Source organism: Acipenser ruthenus, chromosome 3 (assembly GCF_902713425.1).
Source record: "Acipenser ruthenus chromosome 3, fAciRut3.2 maternal haplotype, whole genome shotgun sequence".
Classification (NCBI taxonomy): Eukaryota; Metazoa; Chordata; class Actinopteri; order Acipenseriformes; family Acipenseridae; genus Acipenser; species Acipenser ruthenus.
The window spans coordinates 62,600,351-62,620,625 of record NC_081191.1 but is presented as its reverse complement, the minus strand read 5'-3'; the positions used below and the strand labels follow the sequence as shown (position 1 = coordinate 62,620,625).

Below are 20,275 nucleotides of genomic sequence, written 5' to 3'. Positions count from 1 at the left end.
AATGCTTGAAAGAAGTGGACAGCCTAAGAAAATTGTGTACAGCAGGTAGGAGTATCAAAAATCCACGGACTTAAGAAAGATTTCAAATCAGGCAGAACAGCACATTAAAGAAACCATACGCAACACGTACACGTAGCCCAATGTAAACCACTTTTAAATAAAACAAACCGTCTTAAATAAGCCAAGAATGTGGACAGGAATCTGAAGCATTATTCAACAAAATTCTCCGAGGAACTTGACAAACTTGTTTTTTAAATGAACATTCTAAGTTGGTGGATACGATATATTTGTTTTTATTATTATTATTATTATTATTATTATTATTATTATTTATAAAATGCAAGTTGGAGTGAATACCTAAAAAAAAAAATACAGGATTGGTTTTTAACCAAATGAAATCATCCAATACTGTATAAAACTTTTGCAATTAATCTGCAGTATTTAAAGGTACCAAAGTGTTCTGTATCAGTTCGACTCTCTTATTATGCAGGAAGTTGTTGGCTGCAGTGCTGCTGGGAAACATATCAACCAGGAAGTAGTGTTGCTGTTATTCGTTTATTGAAAATGATTTTCAATTCAATAAATCTGCAATTATAATAGTTTAATTTCTGTTCAAAATGCGCACTTGTGTTTGTCGCAGTTTAGCTCCAGCATAAAAGTTGCCGGAATCGTGATACAAGGTATTATTTATTTAAAAACTTAACACAGTATCAAATCCCGGAAGTGAAGCTGAGTCTTTATGCAGCCGGAACGTCTGAAGATTCTGCACTGAATGTATATTATTAACTTAACATACATTATACATGTTTTATATTTTTAAAAAAACAAATGTCCTTTAATACCGTAACGAATGTAACTGCCATTGTGTGAATACAAACAGGTAGTCTTCTTTCTGGATTATTGTAAAGTTGATGGCTATGTTTGGATTATTTGGTCTTTTGTGGTTATCACTGTACAAATAAGGGAACTGAAAGAAAGCGCTCCAATGTATGGAAGCTGGAGATTTGTACCCAAAGTGTAAAGGTAAGCCCTACAAATGTATGTCCAGACACGTATTACTGTGCATATTTTTCATGCCAAAAAATTACTGATAGTCAAATTCATTTATTGACTGGATGCCTAGTAGAGGTTGCTACGATAGATTCGCAAAATGTTAAAATGCATGCATTTAATGTTTAGTAATGTGCATTATTTTTTAAGACGAAAACATATGGGACACCAGACACTCAATGTATTTCTTCTCATATTGTAAATCCTTCAGGTGAAACAGAAGAATTAGAGTTGCCACCTGGCCCCGTAATTCTGGAACACTGCGAGAGAACAGGATTTTGAAGTTGCCTTTAATTTAACTGAAGGAAATCAACACGTGAATTGAGCGCTAAACCTTTGCTAAATTGATTCTGTTGATTAATTATCTCGAGGCAGCATGACAATACAATAATAGCGTTTAACACATTAAATAAATAAGTACCATCATCAATATTTATTTTACTAATAGTTTTAAAAATACATATTTTAAAGTTTCTTTATAGTTTCTAATAGTATGTCGCCTTCTCCCGCTCATAGCATTAATACTGACCAGCTGTTCACTATTCCCGACACCAGACAGCTGAACACCTGATCAATGTTATTATTTAATTGGGAGAGTCACTGTAATTTAGGGCTATATATTACTAATTAACAGGATATAAATCGCAACTTTTAAATATTGATAACTGACATACTAATTTTACAAAATAAAAAAAGTATCTTGAATAAACACACACGTTTATTCAAGATGTTTTTTTTTATTATTTTGAAAGATTTGTATTGTCACAATGATTTGGATAATTAAGACTCAGTATAAATTAAGCAAGTGTTTAGTGTTCAATTCGCGTGTTTATTTATTTCAGTTTAAGGGCAAGTTAAAAACCCTGTCCCTTCCCAAAGTGTTCCAGAATTATGGGACCAGGTGGCAACCCTAGTTACAATCTTAATTCTTTGCCAAAATCTAATGGACTTCTAAGAAGGTTGTTGAGCATAACACCATCAATCTTACTGTAAATTAAGATAAAGAAATGACAATTTATCTGCTTTTCAGCGCACAGACAGCATATTTTAATCAGATGTCTGTCAGTTCAATGGACATAATGAGTGGAAAACTTACTGACCCTAAGTACAACAACTCAAGGAAACCCATTTCCATCAGCATCCCCTCCAAGACTGAAGACATGTCTCCACATATCAAGTCTGTGGATGAACTGCGAGTCCTGGGAATTAACCTAAGCAGTTTCAGTCAACCAGCCCAGTTTTTTATTTGTGTTGTTGGTGTCTTTGTGTTTTATTTAATATATGGTTATCTGCAGGTAAGAATATACAATAACACAATAATATTTTAGTAAATGTGTAGAAAGCATAAGGACAGTAAATTAATTGTGACATAGGGAGCTGAGCACTTTAGGTGGACAGCTGACTTTGTAAACATGTGTTACCTTGCTGATGCGATTTGAGCATTCTCTTAATTGCTGAATGTGTTCCCATTGTACATTTTGTATGCGTGAACTGAAGACCATCAGATTGGCACTACTGTACCTAGTGTTGGTGCTTTGCCCCAAAACAAAAAAGGAAAGGCACAAACTCATACACCTTGCAACTATTGGGACAGATGGAAAAAAAATACAAAAACACGGGTGGGGCAGTTTTTTGCCAGCGTTACGAGACAGTTGAACCCTTTGCTTATTTAATATATTGGTGTCCTTGAATAGATTGTCTCCTCTCCAAACATTAAAAAGATAGTATTGAACAGTTGCCTCATGTCATTGGGTGTATACCAGCAATGCCCTGCCTGTAAGCTGTGCCACATTGGTACCATAGACATGGCCTTGCAAGTATTCCTCTTCAAAAGCAAGGTCTGAACATACCCTTTTCTCAGCTATTCTTCATGTTCTCTTGTTTGCTTTTCAGTTGATGCTGTTAACAGTTTAAAGTACCGTTTTGTGTAATACTGTATGTAGATAATCTCAATGTAATGGTCCAGAATTTTACACCCTCTTATATGACAAGTGCAATCTCTGACATTCACTTTCATTGGGTTTCAAAGCCTGTTTTACAGAAATTACAATTATCATAGCACTACACAGCATGCCAATTAGATTGACAAGAGCACCTACAGTAAACTGACTCTTATTAAAATCCAGGACTAAAAAAGAAAAGCGAATTGTACTTTTTTTTTTTTTTTTTTAAATAGTTATAACTACAGGTTGATTTGTACATTCAGTGTAGAATAGATATTGCCAAAGTTTCTCTTTGATATTCCAATGCAACAGTCTACTATTGCTTGCATCTCTGTAGGCACTTATGCATTTAAGTTAAAGTACAGTAATTATGTGGCACAACTTTCTTTTGTTTAGTTTTGGTTATTTGTGTTTGAATCTGTCTAATTTGTATTGCATGTTTTCCACAGGAACTCATTTTTTCAGTGGAAGGTTTTAAGCCTTTTGGATGGTACCTCACATTAGTACAATTTGGTTTTTACGCAGTTTTTGGATTGGTGGAGCTTCAAATTACGCAGGAAAAGAGGAGAAGGTAGGCATGATGTCGATACAGCATTTTCCGTATTGGCCTTAGAATAGGACCTGGTCAATTCTTTATTAGTCAGAGAATTATTTATTTGCATTTGATTTAAATATTGTTTAAAAACAGTTAGAGGTTGGATTTTTATTATGGTGCATTAGGGATGGGCTGGTATAAAATTTGCACGGTATGGTAATCATTTAAAAAACATACTGCGGTAACCTTAGTATCACAGTATTATTATTATTATTATTATTATTTATTTCTTAGCAGACGCCCTTATCCAGGGCGACTTACAGTTGTTACAAGATATCACATTCTTTTTGCATACAATTACCCATTTATACAGTTGGGTTTTTACTGGAGCAATCTAGGTAAAGTACCTTGCTCAAGGGTACAGTAGCAGTGTCCCCCACCTGGGATTGAACCCATGACCCTCCGGTCAAGAGTCCAGAGCCCTAACCTCTACTCCACACTGCTGTTCCGCATTTTTGATTTTTATCTTTTAAAAAATATTCTGGAAGTTTTCAGAGTTTGTTACATATTAAAATAGGGATAACAATTGAAAATTGTTTTTATTTGAAACATCGGTAAAAAAATCGGGGGAAAAAAATCTCAGTATACACACTTTACATGTGGAATATAATGCGTAGCAGTTTTGGTTTCTGATGAAGTTTAATGTCCCTGGCATGTATGATAAAGCAGAATCTGCAAGTCGAAGCCACATTTTCCCAAGTTAGCTGGTACTTTGCGAATGTTTGAGCAAGCACTGTGCTGACAATAATAGTATCTACAGAAGGTATGAACAGGACAATTGCACAAAACAAGACAGGTTTATTCGCCTTGAAATCGTAAAAAGAAAAGAAAATTGGGTGGTGCAAGCCATCGGGAGACGCTTCAGAAATCACACTGGACATTTCCATCAATGCGTTCCATAAGTTTACCAACTAAAGCATCACCATTTTCTGTCATATTACGGTGATAATGTGTTTGTGAAGTGACGGAGAACCACGTTTGAACGTTATTTGATCCTCTGACGTTTAAACGTCTGCTGTATCCTAGGATACAGTGTAGGGCTGCTTATTATAATGTCGGAGTCAAAATAAAACAGCATTTTAATCAAAATATTGTGTATTTCCTAGAAAATATTGCCGGGAAAAAATTGAATAGACCAAAAAAAAAACCAACAAAAAAAAACTATATAAATCAGTAAAAAACATTAAATAAAAAAAAATCTCATGTAATTTTTCGGTAAAATTCGGAATAAACAGGAAACACTGAACACTAGGTATACACAGTACATCATGCAAGTTATAAAATGAAGGCTTACAAAAAATGGAGAAATACTATTGTAAATTGTGTAAATTACTATAATTCACAAAATACTTCCTTTCACGGAATTAAATAAACGTTGGCATTTTATATTTTACTATGCCAAAAAGCTGAAATAAGGCAAAGCAATTTAATTTTTTTTTTAAGACAATCAGAATTTTTAAACTTTAAAAAGAACACCCTAAAGTTGTACAATATATATACAGTGCCGTGAAAAAGTATTTGCCCCCTGTCTGATTTTCTGCATTTTTGCATATTTTGACACTGAATGTTATCAGATCTTCAACCAAAACCTAATATTAGATAAAAGGGCCCCTGAGTGAACAAATAACACCAAAAATTCATACATATTTCATTTATTTATTAGAGAAAGTTATGCAACACCCAGTGCCCCCGTGTGAAAAAGTAATCACCCCTTTAGACTCAATAACTGGTTACGCCACCTTTAGCAGCAATAACTGCAACCAAACGCTTCCTGTAGTTATTGATTAGTCTCTCACAGCGCCGTGGAGGAATTTTGGCCCACTCCTCCATGCAGAACTGCTTCAACTCAGTGACATTTGTGGGTTTTCGAGCGTTTCAGGTCCTGCCACAACATCTCAATGGGGTTTAGGTCTGGACTTTGACTAGGCCATTCCAAAACTTTAAATTTCTTGTTCTTCAACCATTCTGATGTAGACTTGCTTGTGTGTTTCGGATCATTGTCTTGCTGCGTGACCCAGCTGCGCTTCAGCTTCAGCTCACGGGCGGATGGCCTGACATTCTCCTGTAGAATTCTCTGATACAGAGCAGAATTCATGGTTCCTTCAATGATGGCAAGGCGTCCAGGACCTGAAGCAGCAAAGCATCCCCAAACCATGACACTACCACCACCATGCTTGACCGTTGGTATGAAGTTCTTACTGTGGAATACAGTGTTTGGTTTTTGCCAGACACAACGGGGCCCATGTCGGCCAGAAAGTTCCACTTTTTACTCATCTGTCCATAGAACATTGTTCCAGAACTCTTGAGGATCATCCAGGTGCTTTTTGGCAAACTTGAGACGAGCATTCATGTTCTTCTTAGTGAGCAATGGTTTCCGCCTTGCTACTCTGCCATGAATCCCATTTTTGCCCAGTGTCTTTCTGATGGTGGAGTCATGATCACTGACCTTAGCCGAGGCGAGAGAGGCCTGCAGATCCCTGGATGTTGTTCTAGAGTTCTTTGTGACTTCCTGGATGATTTTACGCCTTGCTCTTGGAGAGATTTTGGCAGGACGGCCACTCCTGGGAAGATTCACTACTGTCCCAAACTTTCTCCATTTGGACAATATGGCTCTGACTGTGGTTCGGTGGAGCCCCAGAGCCTTAGAAATGGCTTTGTAACCCTTTCCAGACTGATAGGCATCAACAACTTTTTTTCAGAGGTCTTCAGGAATTTCTTTTGTTTGTGGCATGATGTGCCTCTAGAAACTGTGTGCTGACAACTTCACTCTGATGGTAAGGGCCAAAGTTAGTCAGATTTATATTGGGCAGGGCTGGCCCAAATCAGGCCTGGCTGTTAACCAAAGTACTCAAACAGCTGACCCTAATTATCCCTTTAATTGGGTTGAGTTAACTAGGGGGGCAATAACTTTTTCACACCTGAAGATTGCATGTTTGATTACCTTGCACACCAAACAAATGAAAGAAGCACCAAACTTTGGTGTAATTTTTTCTCTCAGACTCCCTCTATATACTACTACAACCCACAAAAAAATCTGACCAAATACAATGTGAAAAATGTGCTAACATGCAGAAAATCAGACAGGGGCCAAATACTTTTTCACGGCACTGTATTGTATTATCACAGTGTGTATTATTCTATTATTAAGAGCTATACTTTGCTCAAAACAACGTGGAGCTGCAGTTTTTTGTTAGAAAAATTCTAACTTATAATATAAATAAAATACTTTGTTCAGCTGATAACAGAATTAGGAAATGATCGGTCATATTGCTTGAAACAGACATTTACTAATACAGATAATTATTTAAGAGCAGAGATGCATCGTTTATTTTTAGTATGGAGTAAATAAAATACACTTAGCAACACCATTAAAAAAGATGTATGTTATTGGATTTATATCTACAGTTCATGTGACATTGCACAAGTATGCTTACAATATTATTACTATTAAACATACAGCGATTGCACAAAAAAATCAAGATTTCTTCACTTACCAAAAAATGTTGGAATACTGTAAATAACGAGAATAAATAGGCTATCCCATTGCAGTCACTTGCCTCTGCTATGGAGACATTGAAACTTGTACTCTGTGTCATTAACAGTTTTCTTCAAAATATAGTCGGCCCTATAGTCAATTCACAAATATCTTCCACAGACACTTTCTGCAAGTATCATCGCATGGTGTTTGTTGTAGAAAAATGCAAAGGCAAAACAGCGGCCATGGTGGTGATTGACAGCAAGGTAGAAGTGGATGAAATGTTCAAGTGTGAGGCTCAGTGAGAAAGTGGAGTAGCACTGACACTTGTTTTGTACAAGACTGAATAAAAATATTTTTTTGTTGTTTTTGAATAAGCTATGTAGCACTGATTCTTTCTGTGCAAGTACCTCAGCATGCCTGATTTTATTTATAACAACTTATAACAACCACTTTTCAAGTACATTTTTTGCCCCCTGCCAGGGATGCATATCTCAACCAGAGGTATGGTGGAGGCGAGTGTACATATACATAGTGCATATGTATTTATGTCACACTTAAGCGTTTTGTAAATATACAAGAAACCACATGTCCAAATGTTACAATTTACTAAGGACCTTCTATAGCACATGTTTTATAATTTGTTGTAAATTCTGGGTATTTGGAGACTATTTGTCTTTTTACGGATTTACACAAATCTACTGAACTGCTACTCCAAATCTTATCAGACTTGTTAAGGAACTTATGATATATTCAAATGATTGAATATCACAATATTGGGGTATATGGAATCTGTCTGTCACACTTACATTTACCTAGAAAACCGCTTGTACAAATGTGAAGAAACTCGCTATGGACATTCTTTAGCACAAATTAAATTATTGTCTGTAACATCATCTGGGGGTGTATGAAGGCCGTGTCTGTTTTGTTATCTAATAAAAATTAGGCTAACCATTCTGTGGGCACAGTTTGTCATATTTCGTTCCTATTCACTATGCCCCTGGATGGTTTTTTATTTATTTATTTTTCCCTATTCAAAACACCCCTATAATTGTGGTATCGTCACTGTAATTGTGTCTACCACCAAATTTATAGTTACAAAAAAAAGTGGTTTCAGACAGGAAATGCTTGTTTGTTAAACATTGCTTTTGCATTACATTTTAGTCTGGACACAAGGGATGCATTTCCTCCACAGAAATAGATGTGTTGTCGGCCTGGGCTGCTGCATGCATGCAGCTTTACCAGCGTTTTTCATGTGAAACCAGAATGAATGTAAACCTTGTTTGCAGACCTATGGATTTTCTTTCATACAGATCGATAGTGTATCAGTTATTCATTGGGCTCTCAGGAAAGAAGAATCACAGAAAACTCTTTAGGGAAGCCATGAATAAGGCCAGGGGTGGGCATCCAGCAAATTACTGTATGGCGTTTGGATAATGTTCAAGACTTATTTCGTCCAGTGCTCAGAACATTTCTTTAGTTCTCAATGATACAGCACCTTACAAATTATATTTCTTAATATAATTAGGATTAAACTGGCCTGAAGTGAAGCTCGCTCTGATTTATTAACTATTTGTTTACTACAAAAATATTTTTACAAAGACATTAAAAATTGGCCAGTCTGTATTGTACATGCTTAGGGAGGAAGAACGGCAGATAATGGAACATTTTTATTTTAGGAACCAGGGGATATGGAAAATAGGGCTTTTCAGTCCTGTTAAAGACAAGACTTAGGCGCGTGGACTGCTTTTTTATATATATATAAGCCATATAACACTGATTTTTCCTGTGCATGAACATCAATGTGACTGACTGGGCCTTATTTTATTTATAACAATTAGTAAGAACAAGTAGGGATTTTCAGTCCTGTTAAATACTTTTTAATCAGGTCTATAAATTAAAGAAATGGTACATTACTGTATACAAAAAGTTCCTGAAGGATTTACAATATGAATAAATAAATACAAAGTGAATCTAGGTTAAAGTCAGTTTGCAATGCTACTGCGAGAAAAAAATATTGTCCTAATCCTAGCAATCAATTTGAAGGATGCCATCAGAGGTGGCGTCTTTGTCCAAACGCTGCATTTAGCTGGGACCTTTATTCTAGACAAATGGTGCTCATTGCATCAATTAATACATTAATGACCCACGGCCTGCTGGTGCCTCCATCTAAAATGCCATTGTGTTGGAAGGCCATAGTGACCAACTGACTTTAATTTACACATCCTTCACATTGGACACAAAATGTTGTTGTTCTGGTGTCCTAAATCAGGGTAGTTTTCTGTTCATGTCACAGGATCAGAAATGTGTTACAACAGTATTTGTTGTATCTTTACAGAATTAGGATCGTCTCAAGATGGCAGTCTACAATAAAATCCACATTGTCACTGCATGTAAGCAGTTCAGAGTTAACAAAGGATAAGATGTTATCTTGTGATGAAGGTTAAAACTGCTCACAGATTACATACTTTGGTTCTGAAAAGCTTTGTGTGTTCTTTCTCTTGCAGAATACCAGGAAAGACATATATGATGATAGCCTTTTTAACCGTGGCTACAATGGGTTTGTCAAATACATCTTTGGGCTATCTGAATTACCCAACACAAGTCATCTTTAAGTGCTGTAAACTCATTCCTGTCATGATAGGGGGAGTTTTTATACAAGGTAATCCATAGCCATTGTTTTAACATTCCATGAGGCAAGACATTTATGTTTTTGTAATCCTGCCACTTTAGCTACTTCAACTGTTAATATTTCAGAAACCATTCCTAATGCCAGCTTCATATTTTGTGTGTTATGGAAACTCTTACTTGAACGGTACAATTCAGTTTGACCTGTGACCAAAGATGGATAAAGACCAAACATTGGAGATACTCGCTTAATGTTCAATATATAAAAACTGTATTCTGTCATTCTCAAGGTCAAGTTAAATCGTGGGTATCGTATAAGAAAGTTAACCCCTTTGTGTCGGTTATTTTACAAAGCTTCCACCACAACATTGTCATGTCCCCTACAGTGGATCCAATGGAAAAATCTCCCCAGTACGGTGGCAGGCACGGTAACTGATAGCACAGTGCACCGCCGCGTGTTACCATTCAGTAACTGAAAACTTTAAGAAAACATGTGTCAACTAAACTTGTGAAAAATCCTCAGAAGAACCGCTAAGTGGCATGCTTTTTCTTTAAAACTTAAAAAAAAATATCCTGGCTGGACATCAGGTGACATTGTTTTAAACAATAAGGGAAGCCAACTCTTCAATCCCAAAAATATGATGACAATTACATAAAACCTAAAATTAACATAAAAGTGACAAAATATTTAGCCTTGTTTTTACTGTGTTCTTTATAGAACTGTTGGTTCCTTTTATGACATTGTACTGTGGTTCAAGTAAGTTCCAGATAATTAAAGGATCAATCCTTTGATGTTAAACAACTAGGGGGTGTGCCGGAGGCACCGACACTTTCAACACTTTTAAGTTTTCACAATGAATGTCTTGTCTCATTGATCCTCACCACAAATTAAGATTTGGTTAAAAAAAAAAATGCAACTGAAGGGGAACTAAATTCTACAAAACAATAGTTATACTTGCAAAAAAACCATTGCTATGAAATGTCCTACTTTCAGTTATCCACATAGAAACTCATTGAGATTAGTTACAGACGGTACACTTGAGATTGGTTGTTCTCCCAAAGGTCTGATCTGATATTGTATGTGAACTGCACAATAATAACATGTAAGATTACTGTTCAAAATCACACAATCTTGCAATCTAAAATAATAACAATATTAAACTACAGACTAATAAAATATATAACATTCTAAAACATGCATTTCCCCAAAAAGTAAATAATAATAAATATTTATTAGAAACTTGTACCAGCTGGATACATTTTACAGGTGACGGTATAACTGAAATAGGCATTTAAGCAACACAAATTTGATAATGGCTTAAAACAATTTTTTTGGTAAACCATATAGGGCTATAGCACTTAACTGGAGATTAAATATATTTGCTTGTGTGTGGATTGCTTGCATGAATGGGGCAGAAATCATCTTGTTAACTAACAACGGTATACAGCCCATTCAATTCTTAAAAAAAGCTCTCGGGCGTACTGTGCTGGAAAAAAAGTTTTGATTTTACACTTCAAGCTACACCGCACGATAACAGTAGTATACCATAATGTGCCTTGAGTTACTGCAAGTGTACTGCCTGCGATACCGGAGAGATTTTCCATAGGACCTACTCTACATTATTTGAGGTAGTGACTTCATGTTTGCAGGATCATACAGTACACAAATGCACATTTTAAAATACAATATTCTACAAACATACTAAAAAATACATTGTTACTATTATCAGATTATTTAAATACTCATTCCAACTTTAGAGTTAATTGTCCCAAAAAGATTTGTGTGTCTAGATTATATTATATATATATATATATATAATAAATCCATTATACATAAATATACTGTACAAACTCTATTCCAGTTGACATTTCTCAACAGTTCCCAAAGATTTTGCCAAAATGAGATGCAGGGATATAAGAATGCAATTCATAGCCAGTGTTTGTTTATTGTGTCACACTTTACAGTCAGAAAGTGCCTGAGCTAGTAAACTCCCCTTTCTTTGATATCTGTGTGAAACTCAGATGCGTGACAAAAAAAGTGTGGGAAATAGCCTATTTTCTAACAAAATTCCTATGATAACGAGGAACGCTATTTTACCTTGTGTCACAGAGGAAATAGTAATTTCAAGCCTTCTACATTACAAACTATAGAGGATTTTCTTGACAAATGATACCCCCAGTATATTCAGCCAAAAAAGCAAAATCCAAAAGAGTTACATGTTGAAAAATGTCAAACTGAACAGGAGGCATGTATTCATAAGGTACCCTGACTTTAAGGTTTCTACCAAACCCATGTTGAAATATGATTTCTAGGTGTATCTTGCAAAATATTATTTGTATAAAAGAATCAAGAATGTGCTTGGGTGCTCATTCATCTACTTGTAGGTAAAATTGACCTTTAGAAAAGATGGCTTACATACTTGGGAACAAAGATCTTTGTCTTCACAAGCTTCTGAGGGATTGGAAAGGATATTACATGCACAGTATTGCTTGGTTTTAAACTTTCATTTGGTCATTTATAAATCCCAAGAAAGAATTTACCAGTGCAGTTCTTAATAGCTTCTGTTATAACAGGGAAGTGGGAAATTGACTTTTGAGATTGGAACAGGACATTCTATCCTGGACATGTAAGAATAAACATTCCCTACAAAGCTGATGATAATAATGGATCATGTGAATCTAGTGAATATGAATTCACTGTGATAGTATGAGCTTTCTTAACATTCTTAGACTTCATATTTAATTCCTTTCAGCCTCAGTCTAGCCTTGAAACGGAACCTACTATTTACAAGTATGGGGAACAAGTAGGTTGTTTTTATCCTTAAATATTTGTGCATCAAGACACAAAAATACACCCCACCCTCAATTTACAAACCTTCCCCTGGGGTCACATAGTGCAACATGTTTATTACCTTGTATGTTTTATAATGAAAGATATATGTAAGGTGACTGTTTAGCAGAACAAGTATTGATCATCCCCATTCTTCTCATAAAGGACCTTAACTAAGGCTGTGTTGGAAAAATGAATTTGTGCCACATGTTTTATTAAGAGTTTATTGTTTTACAGGAAAGCGCTATAATCTTGCAGATGTGTCTGCAGCACTATGTATGAGTTTGGGCCTAATTTGGTTCACTTTGGCTGACAGTAAAATAGCCCCAAACTTCAGTCTGACAGGTAAGGCTTTATAAACCTGATCCCGAAATAGCAATATATGGAGTTTTGTACATCCTATTTTGTTCTATATAATATTTCAGTATAGTAAATCAAAAAGAATGTACTGTAACCCAGCTCACTGTATAATATCTGCCTTTTGAATATTGTTTTAACAGTCACACAACAGCTAAAAGAAAGGCATGTTTATGTACAGCACTGTCCAGGAATAATATGTAAAAAGACATACGATTCTTGACTGTGTCAAATAAATATGTACTTCAGAAACTGTATAGACTATATAAAGTCAAATGACTTTGAAATGATAAATGCATAGAAATGCTCATGCCCACGGCATTGTGAGCAAGTTCATAGTCACTAAAGACTAAATTTACTTTCCAAACACATACTCGAACATTATGGCAGAATCTGCAGATAAAATAGATGTCCTACTACATACTGTATTTAGTTTTCTGTCAGACCTGCATTGTTTAATAAAATCATTTAAAATGCCGTTGTAGGTTTTTGGTGCAACACTGCACCATTATTGTGCCCCATGCATACTGCTTTGCTTTCTTATAAGAGTTAAAAAAAGGAAGAAATATGTTTTTGTTTCTTTTGTTTTTTTGAGAAAACGGGTTTCTTAAATGTGACAGACTTGATGGGCCCTTATTTGGCAATCAAGTGTAAGTTAAAGGGCAAATGTTCTTAAATTAATAAAACAATGAATGGTTTAAGAGCAAGAAACAATTCAGTTGCATTTTGCAGCAGGTAAATTAGAGTTTCGAGCAGTTTATTGCCACTTTGACAAAAATTAATTAGTTCATTCTTTTAAGAATCTGCTTGCACGAGTTTCTGTGACTGATCGATTTAGACAAAAAATAGAAACACTTATTTTATTATTTATGGGTTACTATTTGCATAACAAAATAAATAATTACAATGCTCCATCCTTATAAGTAGATCCTAAAGCATTGTGGTCATGACACCTGTTTTCACCCATAATGCCTTTTTACTAGCATTGGGGTTCATGTTGTAAGGAAGAATACAGGTTTCATGGAACTCAGCTTATGCATTTTGTTATCGTCTCTACAGGACTGGTGCTCATAACCCTTGCCCTCTGTGCAGATGCTGTAATAGGAAACGTGCAAGAAAAAGCAATGAAGCTACACAATGGTTCTAATTCTGAAATGGTAAATGAACATTTGCACCCATCTACAGTTTAGAGAAACTGAATAAAATCTGTAAAATGAAAGTAATGTTTGCAATTTTCACATTTTTTTTTTCCTTTTACTATTCCAGGTTCTATATTCTTATTCAATAGGTTTTGTGTATATATTAGTGGGCTTGTCCTGCATTGGTGGACTAGGTCCTGCGGTGGCATTTTGCTCTCAGGTATGTAAATTCACAGTATTTTTAAAAATGAATAACCACTGCTGTAGTATTCACCTTTTATTATCATTATTCCAAAATCTTTATACGTTTAGATAAAGCTAGACTTCATTATTATTTTGTAAGGATGTCTTGCCTGACTTAAATGAAATAATGTGCATTTTCTTGTTGCACACAATATCTCATTCTATTACCTATGGCAGAGTTTCCCCAACTGGTCCTCAGAAGAGTCTGAGTAACATCAATTTTTGCTACCTCATCAAATGTTCCTACCTGTAGCAAAATATGATATGTATAACTGTCAGATTTTGCTACCTTGTCAAATTTTACTACCTGCACCAAAATGTTGTCTGAAAGTATAAACATTCAAAAGAGGAAAAATTGGATGGCTGTTCACCTTGTGTCAACATTTCCTACCTTAGCTATGAAATAGGGTAGGGAAGGGACATTTGTAATGTTCTATTGTATAGTTTTATTTTCACCTAATAAAAATTGGATTTAAAAAACAAAAAAAACATAGCCATAGAGTTTAACAGGAAGTGCACCAACCTTCAATTGAAAACGCAGAAGCCAGACGTCTCAAATTTTGCTTTTCGGCTTTTTTGTAGCCTTCAGGATAATTTGATTGGTTAGGTAGTCACAAATAACTGAACCCTTTGCAGCCATGATCACACTGAATAATTAGAATGAAACAAATTCCGATGTTTAACAGTAGAAGCAAAATGTGATGACCTCTCCTGAGCTGCAAGGGAATAAAAGCGTTGGGCATGCACAGCACAAAAGGGAGGAAAAAGTGACAGGGTAGTAAAAAATGACATTACACCAGTTCCTGGCACGTGTTACACAAACTGCAGGCAATAATGTGTGACCAAGTGTTAAGAGATAGGGGTCATATATTTATAGTGGCCAGTGTTAATTTTATCAATGAATTGCTTAACTTTCAGTTGATCTGCAGTACACTGAACAAAAAAACAAAACTTTCACATATATTTATTTTGTATATAAGCTATTTATTTTGTCCATTCGTTGTTTTGCTTGCCATTCACATACCTTTTTAAATTTCAGCAACACTATAGCGTGCTTCCCTTCATCTTAGTGTTTGGCACTTTAATTGTTTTTATTTTATTTTTTACTACAAGTTTAAAGTTCCATATGGCTCTGTGCTATCAGTATTATTATTATTAGTAGTAGTAGTAGTAGTATTCTCTACAGTAGGAAATGGGTCTGAATTTATATAAATATATATATATACACACACACACACACACATTGTAACACGAAGCCTTACGGCAAAGGCTTATTTTTTTCACAGAATGGTACTTTTATAAAGCACTTGCGTGCACTTATATTTACTTACAATGATCAAAACAAAGAAACAAAACAAAAACTCCCCTTCAGCTAACTACGGCTGGACAGGTAAGCCGATTATCAGTCCAAAACAAAACACTTTCACAGAGGTTCACACAGTACCTTTGTCGACCACACGGGTCTCTTCAGCAGCTAGCTCCTTCTCCTTCTCCTTCTCCTTCTCCTTCTCCTTCTCCTTCTCCTTCTCCTTCTCCTTCTCCTTCAGCTGGCTGCATGTGGCTGTTTCTCCATCAGCCTTGTGAACAGGATTTCCTCTGCCCTTATGCAGGACTTAATCAGCCTCAGGTGCTTAAAATCTGAATGGAGCCAGGTGATTCTCCTCTGGCTCCTATTACTCCCATGCCATTCTGGGGAAGGTAGTCCTGCAGCCCTCCTAACTACAAATTTTCATCTCCTCCCTCTACTCTGCCACAATATATAAGGGCTGTCAATCAATTAATCTTGCGATTAAGAATAAATAAATAAAAATCTCAGTTAATCTTGGTTTTAATCGCATGTGTAATTGATACAATTACTGCATCCATGTCATTTAAGGTGGTTGTTACATGTCCTGTATGTTGCCTTCATTTTATTGTAACGTATTGTTTTCTCTGCAGCATCCAGTGAAGACATACGGTTATGCATTTTCCTTTTCGCTCACTGGATATTTTGGAATTTCATTTGTACTTGCATTGATCAAGCTCTTTGGTGCTCTCGTTGCTGTTACAGGTAAGAGTAACCTCATTTAGAGCCGAATCCTTGTCATTTTATTCCTGCACTGTAAAGGCTTAACATGGTTACCTCTAAATGTAAAACAAACCATGGAATAACAAAAGTATTCATGGTTAGTGAACTTCGTGAACTACCATTGCTGACACTAGCCTCAGGCTAAATATAGGGTAAACTAACAGAAAAAGTGCACAAAGACATGATCTGGAGCAGCTTAAGGCTAGCATTAGATTTTGCACAGTCCATTCTAAAACCATTATGAATTTGTTCATATATTCAGTATTTTTAGAAGAGGCTTTTTTTTTATTAAACACATCATAAGGAGCAGATGTCAGCACCAATCAAAATGTGTGTTTCTGTTTTTTTGAGAAGTACAGACCTCATGTAAACATTCAGAAGAGACACCTGGAATATACAAAATTTCGATCAGTCTTTTCAGAAAACATATTCTGATGTATTATCTCCCACATTCAGCAAGGTATATGTTACCATCACCAAGAGTTGTTGCAGGAAGCAGGAAGACATTTTAGAATGAAATAAATGTTATGGATGTCCAAGTTATGATAATAATCAGATTAATTTGTATAGTTAGCAACTTTTTTGTAACAAAAAACAACCATGAGTGCAAATGATCCCAGCATTTGAAAATTGCATGCATGTACACATCAGCTAAATCAGCACTGTCAAAGGATTACCTATTGTAAGTCTGCAAGTCATGGAAACCTTTTCATAAGGCTGCTAATTGTATTTTCAAAAAACATCTCCTCTAAACGCTCTGACATTAATACTTGTTCCTGTTCCTTTTTTTCAGTGACAACAGGGAGAAAGGCAATGACGATTGTACTTTCATTTATGTTCTTCTCAAAGCCTTTCACGTTTCAGTAAGCATCGTTAAAATATGCATTTATAATTAAACAAGCCTGTTGTAATAGTTTGGAGGCTTTTTGGATTCATCTTTAGCATTGCTAAACCATTACTGTAGATATTTGCTTGATATGTACTGCATTCTTCAATAGTTTAGTCTACTGTGCACCAGAAAGAGGGCCTGTTGCAGTCCAGTTTGTGTTTCTACTTGCCTCTATGAGCCATATAGTCACGCGACTACTTTCAAAGTGACATATTCACATTATTATTATTATTATTATTATTATTATTATTATTATTATTATTATTATTATTATTATTATTATTTTAAATACTTTCAATGATGCATTGTTTGCACTGATGACATTTTCAGGAAACAAATTTACAATTTCTGACGGCTTGTCACCGGACCGTTTTGTATTACTTCAGTTTCTTAAAAGTAAATGGTTAAGAAGTTTGGGGTGTCCCTTTCACTAGATCCACATCAGAGATACCAGAAAACCAAGTGTACTGAATATTTATTCCAAGCCCAAGAGAAGATTTGCTTCTGTGCTGCTTTGTACATATCTGTCAATGTAGTCAGATAAGCTGAAATGTCTTTTTTTCCCCTCCCCTCCAGGTATGTGTGGGGTGGGCTTCTGGTTGTCTTTGGAATCTTTTTGAATGTTTACAGTAAAAACATGGACAAAATGAAGCTGCCCTCATTGGCATATATAAGGCAAAGAATCCTATCAGGAAAAAATACAAGGCCATTGTCACAAACCGTTTAAACAGTGATTTATGATTGTCTGTCATCTGACTTTCCACATTCCCCAGCAATGTGGGGTTTCCGTGTCCAAAGGAAATATTTCTGAAAACAAAAAGGCACAAATGAGAGTATGCCCACAAGTGACTTGAATGTAAGTGGTTTATCTGGCTGCGTGGCTCAGTGCATCATGGATACCAAATAAAAAGACTAAATTTAATTTGTACACATTATTAACTGGTATGAGGGAACACTAAGACCTACTGTGGGGTGGGAGTCATTATTAATGTTGACCCAGAATGTTTACCACCCACCCCCCATTTTTTTGTATATTACTACAATTGTTTAATTTTGTAAAATCACGAGTGTCAATTATCTGAAGATTCAATTTCATATACATCCAGTGCGATTTGAGTTTTGTTTTTATTTTTTTAAACTTCTGTCAAAAGAAATTAAAATTACAAAATTATTTTTTGTTCCAGAGTGAGTCAGTTCTCTACATCATAGGAATGTCATGCAGAAGAACCGCTTTCTGTTGAAATGGGTTGGTTAAAATGATCAGAATGCGCATATGTTTATGTTATGGTTGACATAACTTCAACAATAGAAAAAGCTGTCAAATACACTATGTAAAAACTAAGTGCATACACTTCAAAGGATTGACATAAAGTTTAGTATAATCCCCTGAAAACCATATTTAAAAGACATCTTCCTCCACACCCAACTTGTCTGAACACCTGCACACCTTCAATAAAGAGCCTATCCAGTCAAAATTGTTACCAGGCTTGTCAGTGGGGCTCAGCCTTGTCACACCAGTTATCCCTGAAGCCACTGATGGTGACTTGCAGTGCAGTTGAAACCGTCCTGAGAAACTCTTGAACAGAGAGCATCTGACTGTAGTGCCTAAGATAATTGGGGTATGGCAGTAAACCCTTACAGGTATGCTAGCAGATTAAGTGTATTGAAGTATGTACTGCATTGCATTGTTACCTGTTTTACTGACATTTTATTGCAGTTTGGATTACCGTAATACGAAAATTTGAGTTCAGACTAATAATTAAGCCGTCAAATTATGTTTATAAAATCAACAGGTTTGTGTGTCTGTTGGCTTTTTTCTTTTTTCTTGTTTTTTTTTTAACCACACTGCTTTAATGTGTCGTATATATTCATGAACAGGCTTGTTATTAAAGGGTTTATATAAATCTTACCCATCATGCACTTATTTTCTCTACATACATGTAGGCCTCATACAGTTGCAGACAAAAGTATTGGCACCCTATGCTTATTTTAATAAAACTAAAAGCAAAATACACAATTTCTAGTAATTTATCAAATGTTCTTTATCAAAAAACAAAAAACATATTTCATTTAAAGTATTCGTACATGACAAGTATTGGCACCCCTGCTTTAGTATTTTATGTATCCTCCTTTAGCTTTTCTTGTGGCTTTCAGGCATTTATGATAATTCTTAACCAGTACATTACATGTTGGTGAAGTCTGGGCCATTCTGTCTTGCATATTTCTTTCAGCTCAGTCAGATTGGATACACAGTGCTTGGCGACAGCTTTTTTCAGATCAGTCCAACGCATTTCTATTAGATTGAGATCTGGCGATTACGATGGCCATTCCAGAATTGTTATCTTCATTTTCTTCAAGAATTCCAGTTGACTTGGTCGTATGCTTTGGGTCGCCTACGAGCAGATGGTATCATTGTACTTTGTAGAATGTTTTTATACAGGCTGTGTGGTCCAGTAGTTAAAGAAAACGGCTTGTAACCAGGAGGTCCCCGGTTCAAATCCCACCTCAGCCACTGACTCATTGTGTGACCCTGAGCAAGTCACTTAACCTCCTTGTGCTCCGTCTTTTGGGTGAGACGTAATTGTAAGTGACTCTGCAGCTGATGCATAGTTCACACACCCTAGTCTCTGTAAGTCGCCTTGGATAAAGGCGTCTGCTAAATAAACAAATAATAATAATAATAATAATAATAATAATACAGGCTGCATTTATTTGATCTTCAATCACATTAATGTCTCCAGTCCCTGGACTGCTAAAACGCTCCAATATCATAATCGAACCACCTCCATGTTTAACTGAAGGTACAAGGTTTTCTTCATTGAAGGCTAACGTGGCTAATGCGATGTTTATGTGCTCTTTGTTCAGGTGCCTTGTACAGTTCTTTCCTGCACTATTTTGCCCAATGCATCTAAATCTGTCTAAGTCCTCGGCTGTTAATCTTGGATTTTTTTAGGTGTGATTCTCCTACCTGCTGTAACTGTAATTTGTTCTCTGGTACTTGATAATTGCTCTGATTGTGGATTTTGGTATTCCATATTTCTTTGATACTGTTCTGCAG

At 35.7% G+C, this 20,275-nt stretch overlaps 1 protein-coding gene across 2 annotated transcripts; it reads left to right on the top strand.

The window, feature by feature from the left end:
• Positions 1 to 479: 479 nt before the first annotated feature.
• Positions 480 to 18,388, top strand: LOC117435226 (adenosine 3'-phospho 5'-phosphosulfate transporter 2-like). Of its 2 annotated transcripts, none has more exons than XM_059014739.1 (10): positions 480 to 680; positions 2,081 to 2,345; positions 3,443 to 3,564; positions 9,571 to 9,725; positions 12,759 to 12,866; positions 13,938 to 14,035; positions 14,145 to 14,237; positions 16,199 to 16,310; positions 17,122 to 17,191; positions 17,794 to 18,388. In XM_059014739.1, exons 2-10 carry the CDS (start codon positions 2,106 to 2,108, stop codon positions 17,942 to 17,944), a joined length of 1,149 nt encoding a protein of 382 aa, XP_058870722.1. In that variant the 5' UTR covers positions 480 to 680; positions 2,081 to 2,105; the 3' UTR covers positions 17,945 to 18,388. The 2 variants fall into 2 exon arrangements, with proteins under 2 accessions (XP_058870722.1, XP_033914120.1); XM_034058229.3 differs by having other exon boundaries at positions 481 to 1,023.
• Positions 18,389 to 20,275: the final 1,887 nt, after the last annotated feature.

Bases quoted from the DNA above. Each gene is read 5' to 3' on its own strand.
- LOC117435226 (XM_059014739.1), top strand. From the start codon at position 2,106: ATGTCTGTCAGTTCAATGGACATAATGAGTGGAAAACTTACTGACCCT. The intron at 3,565-9,570 runs GTAGGCATGATG...TTTCTCTTGCAG, and splicing joins ACGCAGGAAAAGAGGAGAAG to AATACCAGGAAAGACATATA. The intron at 9,726-12,758 runs GTAATCCATAGC...ATTGTTTTACAG, and splicing joins AGGGGGAGTTTTTATACAAG to GAAAGCGCTATAATCTTGCA.